We start from the raw sequence: 16,463 nt of genomic DNA, 5'->3' as shown, positions 1-16,463 counted from the left end.
TATGACATCTTATTAATTTGGCTTTATTTAAAATTATTACAAATATCAAAGTAGATTCCTTACTATTATATTATATTAATATCTGATATAAGATTGTTGTCCTTTTATGGGTTGGATAATTAGTTCTTGATTTAAGAACTAATGCCTTATTCTAGGTTAGATGACTAGTTATTGGTTTAAGAACTAGTGCCTTGTTATTAACTGGATAATTAGTTTATTGGTTTAAGGATTAGTGTTTTGTTCTAGCTAGATAATCAATTTCCTGTTTTGAGCTGAATAATTAGTTTTTTGGTTTAAGGATTAGTACCTTATTCTAGGTTGTGACACTATATACCTTGAAAGAGGGTTTATTATCCGGGTTCGAGTTAAGGAGTAAATTTTTTAAATGTTTAAGGGATTGATGTAATTAATAAGAAGATGAATTAATTTATTTATTAACTTAATTGTTAATGGAAGTGTATGCTTTAGTTACTCAGTAAATTCAATAAATTGTATTGAAATAAAAAACTATGTTATATTAATTAATTATGGTTTAAAATGACTTTAGGGTCCTTGCAGTTTCGTTAGGATTAGTAGATTATATAGCCCTGGTATTTGTATTTTATAACATAACCAATGATACATACTTTGTGTAATTTTGGGGATGATAACATATATTTTAATTATTTTAATGTAATTATTATTATGCTAGGAATTTTTATGAGATGTTGGATTAAAATATTAGTTAAATCCATGATTACCTATTGTATAATTTTTCCTTGATAATGTTTGTATTAATTTTGAACATAGTAGTTAAATGTTACTTAGTTTAAATTATATGTTCTCATATTCCAATTATTTTGTGGATGAATCTTAGTTTAATTTATGTAGTAGTTAAATATATGATACAAAATATAATTGATGTGATGGGAGAAATTGTTATGTAACGAGTCTAAAAAAATTGAATAATAAATGGAATGTGAATTGATTGTTTATAGAAATATAACATGTTTAGTTGATAACTTGAAATTTCCTGATGTGAAGATGATTTTACTGAAATATAGGTAAATTCTCAATCTTGATAAAAAAAACAAAAATAAATTTACACTTGTTTTTGATTTAGTACATGAAATTTGTACCAAGTATATGGTATAAAGGGGAGAATTGAGAAAATACTTGCCAATTATTAATTATTAATTTTTTTAATGAAAGAGGCATATATTTTATGAATACATAAAGATCTACGTGGAAAATAAGAAGTTTAAATATGGTAAATATATAATTAAAATTAAAGGTAATTTAAAGACAAGTATCCAATGATGTCGTGATTTGATTGAGTATGGAATTCTGAGGCTCCAAGGTCCCAACAACGCTCCTTCTTTAGAGAAAGTACTACACGATGCTAAGTTGTTCTTTGATGGGTTGAAAATCCTTTTCATTCAACATGAGCTAAAAGGAAAAGAAATTAAGGTCGGCTATGATGTGGCCTCTCTTAATTATTGGCCTTTTAAAATCAACCAAGAAGTTGTAACTTAGACGTACCAGCTGTGGTTTTTTTTTTTAAAAATCAATATGTAACGTGAAATATAATAAATAAATAAATTTAAAATATGAATATCAAGAGTTGAGTGAAGGGTAAAGATTTTTAACATATAATCAACCTGACTGAAGCCATATTTCCTACATAACTCATTATTTATTACAACTAAATTCATCTTTTCATAGGCTAATTTATTGAGTTCGTTGTTCTAATTAAACCAAGCTATGAAACTTTAGCGATATATATACGTTTAACTTGTAGGTATTTATAATATTTATAATTAAATTTTTTTAGCTAAACCAGATATATCCACCCCGTTCTAATCCAAAAAAATTAAGGGAATTTGATTTATAATTTATAAAATATAAAAAATGATATTAGATATAACTATCAGTACAAACTCTACTGAATTATATAAATAAACACCGATAAGATGTATGGCATTAAAGGGTACGTATTGGGCTGTCAAAATGGAAGAATATTTGTCCATATGAGACTATAATTTCATAGACAACCAGGCAGTTTCGGTGGACTTTGAAGCAGGAAATTTCCCTATAAAGCTACCTAGCTAGCTAGCAGATTCATGGTACCTTTCATATTATTTCATGGGATTTGGTCTGAAACTCAGGACCTCCTTTTGATTTGATTTTTAACCCAAAGTATGCAGGCAGTTTTTTCAATGTGTACCAAACACACAATAAGAAAGTAGCAGTCGTGGCCAGGCCGAGCAGCTCGAGACCATGTGAACAGTAACATATATATTGAACCATGACCCCATGTCAACCCACCCGTGACCCACATAATTATCAGCCACATACATGCATCTTGAAGCCCACTCCGCTCTTTTGAAGTGATTACTTAGTGTCTGTTTGGTATTGAGGTTGAACCTGTTTTTTGGAAAATTTCAAATTTTTTTTTTGTTGCTAAAATTGAGTGTGGTTTTTATTTTTTGGATCGTTTTGATGTGCTGATATTAAAAATGATTTTTAAAAAATAAAAAAACATTATTGATATACTTTTCAGTACGAAAAGCTATTTGAAAAGCAATCACTACCACACTCCTAACCAGCCTTTTAAAAACAGTGGCATCCATATTTATTAGTTTTTTTGACCGTTTGAATGAGCTTGTGGTGACTCTTTTAGCTTGGTTTGCGTGACTGAAGGCCTTTTCAATTTGCTGCATTAATTGATGAGGCTGCAGACAACGAGGCTGCTGACTGCTGACTGCTGCTAGCATCACAGCTCAAGTTGGAATAGAATTTCCTTACCGCCTTTGTTGTCACGCAAAATGGTAGGTAATGACCCTATGCAGAGCATGAATCCAGCGGAAAGGAAAGGCAAGAAAAAAAAAAAAAGTTGCTTCAATTTTATTTTTAATTTGTGTGTATTTGAATGGATTCTCTGAATCCGTGACTTGATTTTTATTTTTAAATTGAACCTTTTAAATTAATTTTTAAAACTATAATAATACTTATTTTTATTATTATATTACTTTAGATCAATCCCGAATTGATCTTCTTGACCCATGACTTGAACTTTGTCTTGGGTCGATCTTTTATTTGAATTTTAAAACTATGATAATAATTATTTTTATCTTTGTTGACTCGAGTCAATGACCAATCCGACCCATGATTCGAGTCGACCTCTGAGTAAAATTTTAAAACTATAATAATAATTCTTATCCTTGTGTTGACCTGGATCAATGGTTAACCTGGCTCGTGACTTGGGCCTGAACTTTGATCAATTCCCGAGTTAAATTTTAAAACTATAATAATAATAATTATTTTTATCCTTACATTGGTCCGAGTCAATGGTCAACCTGACTTATGACTTGGACCTGGCCTTGGGTCGATCCCGAGTCAAGTTTTAAAATTATAATAATAACCATTTTTATCCTTACATTGACCTGAGTTGATGATCAACTTGATTTGTGATCCATATTTGGTCTCGGGTTGACCCCTGAGTCGATTTTTAAGACTATGATAATAATCATTTTTATCATTAAATTAACTTAGGTCAATGATTAATCCAAATCGTGACTCGGGCTGACTCCCGAGTTGGATTTTAAAACTATAATAATAACTATTTTTATTTTTATATTGATTCGGGTTAATGGTCAACCTAGCTTGTAATTTGGTCCTGACTCTTAGATGACCCTTGAGTTGAGTTTTAAAATTACAATAATGATCATTTTTATCCTCATGTGTAATCCGGGTTAATGGTCAACTTAACCCATAACTTGGGTCAATGGTCAACTCAACCCATGACTCGAGTCAACTTCCAAGTTGAGTTTTAAAACTATGATAATAATTATTTTATTCTAATGTTGACCTTGGTCAATAGTTAACTCGACTTGTAACCCATATATTACCCCTATTGATTTCTAAGTAAGTTTTAAAACTATGATAATAATTATTTTTTTTTATATTAATTTGGATCAACCAAATTAATCGATATATAGAGAATTTGACAATCTTTCCCTACTTATTTTAATGAGACAAAAATTTCTCTACTAAAATAACCTTGAAGAATACAAAAATTAATTTTTGTACTATTCAAAGATGCACCAAATAATTTTACAAAAACCTTTTTTGTCCCGTCTATCATTGTCCAACATACCCAAACACTGCCTAAGTTAGAAAACCATGTCATTATATATATATTTTAAAAAAATATGATGTGTTTATTTTGTTGCAGCTAATGTACTTCCCTCCAAGTAGATGTTTTTTAAACGATTTGGTTTAATTAATAAATCTAATTTATAGCTAACTAAAAGAAAGCAGGTTAGAAGATACTGGTTCAACCACCAAGTCAAACGATTGAACAGTGGGGTCACTACAATTAAAGAAAAAATCAGACTAAATAAATGTTGTATGATGTTTTAATACTAGGAAACCATAAAACAATAATGGTAAGTTACAATATATTTTCACTAGGTCAAGCGGTTGAATTTTTTTTTTGTTATGAGATTAATTTTTATATTTGAGTCATATAAGAATATTTATATTTAATGTTGTTATATATATATATATATTTGTTCTTTAATGTTTTTTTTTTTAATTTGAAGAAATAGTATTAAAAAGATTAAATTTTGTAATGACTTGATTGTAATTAAGAAACTTCATTATTATTTCAATTTTACATTTTCTAGAGATACTTAATAGAATACATTAAAAAAAACTATATTGGACAATTAATAAGGTATTAAAAATTAACTTGAAATATATGTGTCGTTTGCTACCTGTACTTTGAAGTTATTACAGCTGGAATGACTTCAAGAATGATACAATTTTACTTAAGAAACTCGACTGCATCAATCTTTATTTTCTTTATTTATAATTTCATAAAAAAGTAATATTCAATACAACAAATAAAAGTGATTATGTGCATAGATTTAGAATCAAACACTTCTTTTTCATTATTTCATTTTCTTTCCTCTTTTGTCAGTATTTTTTGAAGTAAAAAGAATTTTTAGTAATTAACTTAATTGAATTTGTCTTAGTTCTTTCAATTAAGGTTATCATCAAGTTAGGTTAGTCAGAATGGTTGGCTTGGAGTATATTTGATATTCTGGTAACTTTTATGATTATAATTTAATAAAATAAATTTTAAAAAATTATGAATTATAATATTTTCTTTAACCAAGATTTAGCCTTGACACAAGCACACATTTAACACTCTCTACGAGCTTAACTCTTTCCTTATGTGAGAAGTGTTGGTCCACAGCGATGGACCTCCACTGAATGTCTTTACATTGGGCTTGAATATGGTAATCTCATGCTTTCACATAGTCCACAGTCAACAGACCACAGCCTCTGGACCAAAGATGAAAGAATCCAGAGTTTCATGAGCCCTGTTGGTTAGCCTCTTGGTGCTGTCACTTCCATGCATCTTGATGCTCTTCCATCGATCATTCTCTTGTCTCTAGATTCTCTTCTAAGACCCTAAAGCAAAGAACAAGTGAAAACAAAGTAACAAGCATAAAAAGCAAACAAAAGTAAAAAGAAAAAGAAAAAGAACACTTCCGAGATATATTCTTGCGACTCTCATTTAGCCTTCCTTTATTCATCTCATCGCTATCTTTAAACCATACAAACTTGATATTAACCATCAAACACTCAAAACTTCCATCACATTTCTAATGGCTTATAACCCTTCTTCGTGTTCTTGTTTTCATCATTCTTTTTGTCTCCTGTTCATTATATTCAGTTTTCCATATTTCTTCCTCACAAAAGCTCAAGCTGCAGGCCATTGCAGAACCTCATGTGGAACTATTCCGATTAGCTACCCTTTTGGCATTGATGATGGCTGTGGCAGTCCATATTACAGACACATACTTGTGTGCTCCGATTCGGGCTTTCTTGAGCTTCGAACGCCTTCCGGGAGATACCAAGTTCGTAGCATAAGCTACTCGGATCCTCACATGATAGTCACTGATCCATTCATGTGGAGTTGTCAAGATGGTCATCACTTTCGTGCAACTAGGCCATTTAGCCTTGACACAAGCACACATTTAACACTCTCCTCTCAAAATGACTATCTCTTCTTCAATTGTAGCGAAGAGAGGGTGATTGTTCAGCCAAAGCCTATCTTCTGTGAGAGGTTTCCTGATCGGTGCGACTCAACATGTGATAGTGCTAGTTATCTTTGCAGGCACTTGCCAGGATGTGCTACTGCATTGGGTGGTAGTTCTTGCTGCTCCTACTTGCCGAAAGCGACTGAATCGTTGAGGCTGATGTTGAAGTATTGTGCTAGTTATGCTAGTATTTATTGGAGGACTGGTGTAAATGCTCCTGATGATCAAGTACCTGAGTATGGTATTAGAGTTGATTTTGATATTCCAGTGACTACAGATTGCCTTCAATGTCAAGACATGAAGAAAGGAGGTGGATCGTGTGGATTTGACACCCAATCACAGAGTTTCTTATGTCTATGCAATCAGAGATCAAATGTCACAACTTATTGCAATGGTATGTTAGTATTCAAGCTTTTTCATCTACATTCTTAAAAGAAAATGTCACAAACCAACAGTTGTTTATATCTGTGTGCAGATCACAGCAGTACTACTAGCCATAGCAAGGCAGGAGTCATTGCAGGTGGAGTATTAAGATTTGATACATAGTTGTAAAACTTTCTGGGAATGTTTTGGATATTGAACTGAAAGATCAGGCTTATTTATTTTGATGTTTCTTATTGTGATTTGCAGGGACTGTAACTGGAGTTTCGGCAGCTGGGGCCGTAGGGATTGGTGCTGGTCTATGGTATTGGAAGAAAGTGAGAGCCGCAGCACCAGTAACATGTGGTGTTCAAAGCAATGAGAATAGGCTCTTTTAAAAACAAATCAACAGAAGTGAATGGCCATCACTTTCTCTTTTCTTCTTTTTCTATTTTTTGAGTTGCCTTTAGCACTTTAACAAGCCATTTCATGAACCTGTTCTCTTCGTTTCTATGTTTATCCTGAACTGTTTATACAGTAATATAAGATATTTTTTGCTTTTGGGTTCACAATTTCTTTCAACTTTCCTACTCCCCCCCCCTTTTTGGTCAGAGCTAGAGCTTAGTTGGCATTGTCACTTGATCACACTGTTTCAAGCAACATGATTTTAGGTTGATCCTGCTCACACCTTGAATAAAAGTAATTAAAAATAAAAAAAGACTATGAACCGAACAAAAGTGAAGAAATTATGATGACCATTATAATGAATAATGATCACAAACTTGCTTTAACTGGAGCATCAAGTTTTGGTGGATTTCATCTTGCTTTACACTGCCTCTTAAAAAACTGTGTTGGCAGACATGCATGGTCCCTGTACAATTCCATCAAAGTGCTAAATTTATTATACATGCTTTCCAAGAAGCCATGTCTTTGTAACCTGTCATGTAAGAAACATTCTCCGTATGAATTAAAGACAAGTTCTTTGTACATATACAGGGTATAATTAAGAATATCTTGCTCTCTGCATGATGGTCATGGGATATTATTAAGAATAATTAATTAGTTGTACCTGCGTGGAATCATCTCGAGGAGATTTAAAGTAGTTCCTTTCACTAAAGAATGGTTGGATTAGCACTTCCCCACAAGTTGCATACTTTTTCCATTCGTCATATCTATTCTTTGCAACATGGGCTTGGCCAAACCTTACCCTGCAACATGATGCCCCAAAACTTATCTTAGATTTGACAGATAAAATAAAATTATGATTGATATCCAGTTATAACTATATATCACAAAACAATGCCTCGTTTTTTCTATTTCTCTAAATGTATTGTTTCTCCTACCTTTGGCATCCTCTTAATAAGTCGAGCTAAAACGATTGAAAGCCATGGTTACTTTCATAGCGAGGCCATGGCTAGAGTGCTTGATGATTCAAGAAAATGGATAAAAGAAGAAAATTTTATAGAACAAGAGAAGGAGGGTCACACAATCTAGAGGCTAAAGAACTTGATTTGTATTTAAGGTTAAGTTGCTTGTTAAGAATTTGGTGCTGGACAAAACGTGGTTGCACGAGCTCAGGCAGGTTGACTTGTCTATCCCAAAGAAAAAAAAAAAAAAAAAAACTCACTGACATAGCAAGTCTACTCTGAAATTATAAATAAAGCTTGGAAAATCTACTAAATCATTCCAAGTGTGCATTGGATATGGCAAGAATTAATGCAAGATAGAGAAGAATTTTTGTCTGATCTCTTATTGTGGCAATAAGGTATAATAAGTTTATATACAATGATCTCTATCATACTATATGGATCTTTAATTATATCTGGGTTCTAATTTTAGTATTCGATTTCGCCCTCCAATCTGTTTGGACTCCAACATAGAAACTTTCATTTCTCTAATTATAGATGGTAGGAGGACCATGATACAAATTACTATCTGTTTAAAGAACAAAGGATTCAAATTTCTATTACAATTAACCCATAAAAAAACAATGGAAAATGCTCATTACAATAAAAGAAATCTAAGGAAATATTGTAAAGAACAAGTAGGCTATACTGGCCTAGAAAATAGCTTGTCCCTTGTGTCAACATGCTTCACCAACAACACAGCTTAAAGGGCCTGCATCAGAAGTCAAAGCAGGAGCCATAGCTCCTGGAGAAACTGTAAAGGACTGGGCTTTGGAATAACGTGGTGCACACCTTCCATAACCAGATTGGACAAAATAAGCATCGTTCATAAATACATCCTTGGATGACCTCCACTTCCAATTCTTCCAACCACCATGAACCTCTCTCTTGGTAACCTACAGGCATAATACATTTCTTTCTTAGTAAGTGCTACTTGCTAATAAAAGACAACAAATTTTTTACATGAATCTAGTACGTTGGATTAGAATAGCTTTAGCTTGTCGAAGCAATGAACCTTACAGTCTGTAATTGGTTGGTGCATTGAACAAAAACAATGAAGCAAGTCCATGTAATAAATTCTCTTGTTAAAAAAAAATATGCGCACCTCTTTGGCATAGGAAATGTCAGGAGCAATGAAGTAGTTCCCTTCACTGAATATGGTTGAACCAGCACTGCCGCCAATGGCATACATTTGCCATTTATCATATCTGTTGTTGGCAACGTGGGCATAACCAAACCTTACTCTGCGTGTAATTTAATTTGAACACAATTTTTGCATTATATTTGAAGCGATAAATGTCATGGGATTTTAATAATATATATAAATCAACTCACCTTGGCATTCTTTGATTGAGTTTAGGGCCAAAATGATTGAAGACAACTGTTACTTTCATAACTTGATCCTCAGTGTATTTATCGTTGTGTCCTAGCAGCATCACCTGTTAGTACCGAATTGGTTAGTGACCGTGATCGGAAATTTTAAGCTAGAGCTAATGAGGGGAAACGTTTTCTTCTTACCTTATCATGCTCGGTGAAATAGTTGTTAGAGATAGTGACAGCAGTGGTAGCATGAATCACATCAATTAGGCCATCCATGCAGCGAGCAAGATAGCAATGGTCAATCCAAATATTAGACGATGCAGAGATGGCAATGGCATCTCCGTCAGCACCTCGGCGTTCTCCAACGTGCGTCGGACTACTCCTAACAAGCCCCTTTTTACCTGGCTTGCAGTCATGAATGCTAATCCCATGTATGATAACATGGCTAACATATTCAATTTTTAGGCACGGCCCGCCTGTAATCTCGACATTAGCACCTCTCCCATCTATAGTCTTGTAACTATTTATCATAAGCTCATTTTCGAGTGTAACAACCATGTCTCTGGCAAAAATGATCCAAAGAGGCTCAGTCCGGATAGCACCATACCGAAGCGTGCCTGGTTTCGGATTTATCGGATCATCATCCGGAGTAGTGACGACGTATGTTTTCCCATATTTCCCTCCGATTGCAGCCTGGCCAAATCCCACAGCACAATCGGCCAAAGCACGACGATTGGTAGCCCAATCGGACTCCGTCCGCCAACATGAGTCGATGGTATTCAGGACTTTCTTATAATTTCTTGGAAGATAGCCTGATAAGGATTTAGGCTTGTTAAGTGAATCATCCTGCAAGGTTGAAGCAAAGAATGTAGCAAGACATGAAAGCAACAAGACGTGAGCTAGCGAGGCCATCGTTTGTGGTTGGGTGGTGCAAATGGATAGAACAAGGGGATTATATAAAGAAGATACAAGAAGGTGGTTAACACGATTTGGTTAAGTTGTTTGTTAGGATTTTGATGGCTAGACAAAACGTGGACGTTTCAAGAGATCAAAGTCATTGCCTAGCCAATCCAAAGCCTTCAATATAGATATATTATGGGGAGATCATGATATGCAATTTATCAAGGATCTTCATCAATATATTCCTTGATTCGAGTCACATCACATGAGAAGAATGTTCTTGGAGAAATATTTATATTATATAGATTTGCTACTTCTTGACGTGGTCCTTTTTACCTTGCATCTCTTTCTCCTTTACGGCTGTTACATAAATAGGGTTCTTAATATAATACATAGATTTGTTAGCTAGAAACATGTATGATCCTAATAGTAAAGTCTAAATATTTTTATTTCAAAAAAATACTAAAAAAATTTAATTGGGTCTAAAATGTTTTAAATAATTCTTAATCGAGTCCTTTTCTAAATGCTTAATTATTAATATTATTTCGTCTAATATGTATATTTTATGCTATAAATGATGAGATTTTCAAAATGTATTCGTGAAAAACTAATATATAAAAATTGGTATTATACAATCTAATTGAAAATATCAGAAAAATGTGAGACCCAATTGATAAAGATTCTGTTTCTTTTTTTTTTTTTAATCTCAATTAGGTAATATGATTAAAGCTAATTTAAGGTTTCTCCGAAAGAGTCAAGGAAGGTCCCTTTGACATAAAAACATTAACCACTTAATAATAGTAAATTTTCATGCCATAGTCATACTTACTAGCTGGAGAAATCTTTGATTTCAATATAGTAAGAGCTTCACTGAGTTTTGGACTATACAATAAGAATATCTCTTTCTGAAATGTTATTTTATAACTATATAACTCAAATCTTAATTCATTTATTAAAGAAAAATACCGAAAACAGAATCATTAAACTAAACTTACTTACACAAGCAAGTGAATATGATCAACATGAAATAAATCAAGAATTAAGGGTATCCCTCTTACATATTTAAATAATAAACAAATCTCATGGAACAATTTCTATGCATAGCTGCACATTCCATACTGACATTTACTCCCTTTCTTGCACTTGTTGCTGCAGCCCCCACAGTTCTTCTTGTTAGACATCGGGTTCACACACTGCCCATTACAGCAAATCTCAGGATACTTGCACTTCTTACCACACATTCCACAGTTGAGCCTGTCTGTCGTCACGTTCACACACTTCTTCTTGCAGCAATCCGGCCCGGGACTGCCCTTAGCACGACAAACCCTAGGGTACTTGTCACATGTCATGACAGCCCGACTTTTCTGAGCTAGAAACCGGTTTGCCCCTCGCAAAGATGAAGTTGTTTCTTCGCTCTCAGGCCAGGGAAGATCAGAATTTCCCTCGTCATCATTATTAATGAAGTCAAGAGACGATTGATCTTCCTCAGACGGTGTAGCAGAAAGGGTAATGGCTAAACACCCGAGTACCATTGCTAGTAAAAGGAATATCTTAAGAAACTTCATGGTGTGTGTGTGTGTGTGTGTTATGTAATGTGCAGGCAGCAAAATATAGCTTGAAATATATGGTGAAGAGGTGTTGATTAAGAAGAATGGTGTAAATATAAATGCTTTGGATGTAGAAGAATGGAGAATTGCAGAGGTATTTATAGAGAAGAAACCGATCAAGGAGCTAGGCTCCTCTTTGTTTATAGACAATTGCATGGTTTCTCATCACACATGGTATGCTATTAGTGGAGTGGTCTTATTCAACGTCGGCCTTAATAGTTCTTGTCAAACTCAAGGTAAGCCAAGTTAGGCTTTTAAAGAATATTAGATGTTAAGTTAGGTCTAAATTGGATGAGAAATTATACGACTAAGATTAGGTAGGCAAGTCTCCCTCTTCATATATATATTTATAGTTATCAATTTCTTTCACGTAGCCGAAATATATTTTCAAGCAAACACTATATTATAATGTTGTTCCTTAGTTCTTGACAAATGACAAGTCATGCATGATGTAAAATTGATGGAAAAAAGCAATTAAGGATATATAATTATGACCACAATGACGATGACGATAGGTAGCAAGATCTATCTTGTTTATCGTTATGAACACATAGATGTAATACCACAAGAACTCCCGACTGATTCGTTAATTTATTCGAAAAATTATAGAAATCAATAGAAAAATTTTCGTTGTTTATTTGGATAACAAGTATAAGTAGTTATTTCTTAGATCTATTCTAAAGGGAGATAAATAAATGATGATAAAAAATTGAATCCAAGACCAATAAACTTCTTAATTTTAAATCGTAGGTCATCTCATCACCTTATTTTAAAATATAATAACTATAATCAAATCATTTAGTAGGTAATTTAATGATAAAAACTTAGAATTAAAAAATTTATTTTTTTATGGTTTAAAATTCAAGTCATATGGTTACTAATATAATAGTCATTAAAAATTTATATAATCATTAACTTCAGGATCATAAAATTAATTGAGGTACACACAAATTAATTTAAATATCCTAATTAAAAAAAATAAAAAGCAAAAAGAAAGAAGAAAATATAATATCTATAGCAGAATTGAATGCATGAGCCTTCGTTCAAAATATTTTCAACTCCTAAGGAGGGGCTACTGTGGAGAGAGATGGTGGGTTACAGCTAATTGTAAAACCGTACAAGGAACCCCACCGCGTCTTTGACAAGCTTGAAAAACCGTTATGGGGGCACTTTCTCACAGTCTTTCTTTCGGCCCTGTTCAAGATTCTTAGACTACATTCTTTTCATATCTTAAGCTTCTAGCCCAACCACGTGGCAATTTGGTTCAATTCTTTGGGATTGACTTCGGCTCAATTTTAAGCATGTTAATTTGTTAAAAAAATAAAATAACCTCAAAATTTTTATATCAAAAAATTATATTTTTCTGTATATCTTATATGAAATCAGCTCATAAAAATTAAACCGCGAGTTTAATATTTTTAATAAAAATTCTAAGATGACTTAAATTTAATTTGAGACTTAGAAATTTGGATTGAATTAAAATGATTAGTTAAACCATGTTTAACTATTTTAAACTTTAAAAATATTACTTATACTGTATTTGTTTAGTGTGTAATGATAATAAAAGAGATACGTCAATATAAAAAATATAAGAAAATATTTTATTGAAGAAGTAGAGATATAGATATAAAATAAATTTATTTTTATAATAGTTTTAAAATGAATCACTATCATTTCAAAAAATAAAAAGGGATAATGGGAGATGTCATCTTAGTTCTCGTAGTAATCAAATAATACCTTAAATTAAGAGAAAAATTTAAAACAAAGAACATATATAGAAAGAGAATAAAGGAAGATTTAAATTTTTTTAGGGATTAAAATTGAAAAGATTATGAAAATAAAGAACAGATGTTTTTCCTTATTTTAAAAATAAGAATATATTTATTCAATATTCCTTTCGTTTAGTTTTAGATGTTAGATTTAAATTTAAAATGAATAATTTATAAATTTTTTTAAATTTATTTAAATTAATATTTCTGTAATTTTTCTCTCCAAATTAGATTATTTTCTTTTTGGATCTGAAGAGAGATTTTTTTTTCCATCCCCTTTTCATTTTATTATGTTCCCTCTCACCTTTCTAAAAAAGAAAATATACAAAGCTATAGATACTTTTAGATAATTTTTATTTTATTATCTCGAAACGAAAAAGATAAAAACAATAAAAAATAAATAAGATATATATTATTATTATTTTTTTAATGATAAAAATTCACTTTTGAAATAAGAAAATTTATTTTTGTCAATCCAATCAAATATATTTTATTTTTTATTGTCGCTTCACAAACTTACAACCCCTCTCATTCTTTCTTTCCTCTCAACTGGTAAATAATATAAATATTAACAAGATTAGGTCAGTTTTCCTAATATATATATATATATATATATATATATATATAAAGATCTTTTTTATGGTTTGAAATACATGTTAAGTGAAATAAACATCATTTAGATTTCACATTCCTTGGTGAAATAAATTTTCCCCAACTATTAATAAAAAAGAAACCGATCATGGGCTTCGTTTCTCGTGCTGGAAAATGGATTTTTTTAAAACAAAATTAAAATTATTATCATTAATTCCCCTTTCTGATGTTATATTACTCACACTTAGAAAACAAAAAATAATGGAAACACACAAAATTAAGAAAACATATATGGCAGCAAATACACTTTATGATTAGTTAGGAAAAACTATATATCTTGAAATGAATCAATAGTGAAGGACATATCCCTTCTTACATTATGGTGTTGAATCGAAAGAATAAATTATAAACCCCAAAAAAGATATACGAAGCTCCAATATCGACGCAAATGAATTTAAGCTACAGATATCTACTTGTTCATTCTTGTTTGGGTCCATTATCAGATATGGATATGTAAGCATAGCACCCTGCGTTTCTATGCATAGCTGCACATTCCATACTGACATTTACTCCCTTTCTTGCACTTGTTGCTGCAGCCCCCACAGTTCTTCTTGTTAGACATCGGGTTCACACACTGCCCGTTGCAGCAAATCTCAGGATACTTGCACTTCTTACCACACATTCCACAGTTGAGCCTGTCTGTCGTCACATTCACGCACTTCTTCTTGCAGCAATCCGGCCCCGGACTGCCCTTAGCACGACAAACCCTAGGGTACTTGTCACATGTCATGACAGCCCGAATCTTCTGAGCTAGAAACCGGTTTGCCCCTCGCAAAGATGAAGTAGTTTCTTCGCTCTCAGGCCAGGGACGATCAGAATTTCCCTCGTCATCATTATTAATGAAGTCAAGAGACGATTGATCTTCCTCAGACGGTGTAGCAGTAAGAGAAATGGCTAAACACCCGAGTACCATTGCTAGTAAAAAGAATATCTTAAGAAGCTTCATGTTGTGTGTGTTATGGTGACCACGCAAGTAAAATGTAGTTGAAAGCGATGAAAAATATTGATCAAGGAGAGTGGTGAAGATATAGTATGCTTCGGATGGAGAAGAAAGGAGAACTCGAAGGTATTTATAGAGGAGAAATCACAGGAGGCTCTTTGGTTATAGAAAATTGTATGGTGTCTCAAATTGTGTGCTATTAGTGGAGTGGTCTTATTCAACGGCCTCAGGAGAATTGTTTTCATCAAACACTCCCAAGGTAAACCAAGTTAGGTTTTTAAAGAATATTATATGTCAAATTAGGTATAAATTGGAAGAGAAATCAGACGACGGTAGGCAAGTCTTCTCTTCATACTAGCTAGTCATCAATTTCTTTCACGTCACAGGTGAAATATACTTGCTATCATTTGTCATGCCACATTTTTTAACTCAAAAATCTCTTTTAAAAATAAAAAATCAAAATCAAAATTTTTGAGAAATGATTTGGCTAATTTACTTTCATTTCACAATCATTTTCCTGTTTCAAAAATAACATTTGTCATGCCACATTTTTTAACTCAAAAATCTCTTTTAAAAATAAAAAATCAAAATCAAAATTTTTGAGAAATGATTTGGCTAATTTACTTTCATTTCATAATCATTTTCCTGTTTCAAAAATAAATAAAAAATAAAAAAATATATTTTTTAGTGATATGATTGTAATTGTAGAAGGGTGAGAACCAATTTAAAAACTAAAAATTCTCTCACTAAACAGCTCAATTTTTAATTAAATGGTCCATAATATCAATCCAAGAATCCATAATTCTTTTTTTTACCTCCAAGTTATGCCTACAAAGCAACAAAAAATCAAATTAATGGTATAGATTAATTCTTGAAATCAAATAATTGAGTTTGGTTCGGTTTGCCTTCAAATCAAAGAAATTACAATATAAATTGAGTGTGTGTGCAACAAAAACACAGGGATGAAGCATTAGCCATAAAAAAAAAAAAATTGTTATTATTTTTCCATTGCATGCTATAACATAAGACACTAAAAAAATCTCTAGATTATAATTTCTCCTAATTAAAATCTAAATTGACTTAAAAAATTATTTATTTTGCAATTAAGCTCCTAATAAATTCAATTAAATCTTGAAAAATTTCAAATAAATCATTAAACATCCAATTTTAAAATTTTCTCCCCAAATTAAATTTTTCTTTGCTAATAGAGTCTTCATCAGTAAAAAAATAATATCAGATTTTTCAATCTTGTATATTTTGATGTTTCTTAACTTATTTTTGATAATTTTTTTAGATATTCTGGTATATTTTTTAATTTTCTTCCAACATTTTTTAATTTTATATATATTTTTATTTATATGGAGAAGCAAAAATGAATTATAATAGAAATCACAAGCAAAAAAAAAAAATACATC

General features: G+C 31.9%; 2 protein-coding genes across 2 annotated transcripts; one reads left to right on the top strand and one right to left on the bottom strand.

Moving 5' to 3' along the window:
- Positions 1-5,504: 5,504 nt before the first annotated feature.
- LOC118050894 (uncharacterized) lies at positions 5,505-7,027 on the top strand. The gene is made up of 3 exons (XM_035061363.2): positions 5,505-6,489; positions 6,571-6,615; positions 6,726-7,027. The coding sequence occupies exons 1-3, from the start codon at positions 5,661-5,663 to the stop codon at positions 6,851-6,853; spliced, it is 1,002 nt and encodes a 333-aa protein (XP_034917254.1). The 5' UTR covers positions 5,505-5,660; the 3' UTR covers positions 6,854-7,027.
- Positions 7,028-8,195: 1,168 nt separating this feature from the next.
- On the bottom strand, positions 8,196-10,536 carry LOC118050897 (probable pectate lyase 16). Its single transcript, XM_035061364.2, has 4 exons — positions 9,380-10,536; positions 9,197-9,300; positions 8,967-9,105; positions 8,196-8,757 (listed from the first exon to the last, which is right to left on the bottom strand). Exons 1-4 carry the CDS (start codon positions 10,091-10,093, stop codon positions 8,539-8,541), a joined length of 1,176 nt encoding a protein of 391 aa, XP_034917255.1. The 5' UTR covers positions 10,094-10,536; the 3' UTR covers positions 8,196-8,538.
- Positions 10,537-16,463: the final 5,927 nt, after the last annotated feature.

Source organism: Populus alba, chromosome 4 (assembly GCF_005239225.2).
Source record: "Populus alba chromosome 4, ASM523922v2, whole genome shotgun sequence".
In the NCBI taxonomy this organism is placed as follows: domain Eukaryota; kingdom Viridiplantae; phylum Streptophyta; class Magnoliopsida; order Malpighiales; family Salicaceae; genus Populus; species Populus alba.
The sequence above is the reverse complement of the archived record's forward strand: the minus strand, read 5'-3'. Positions and strand labels throughout refer to the sequence as shown.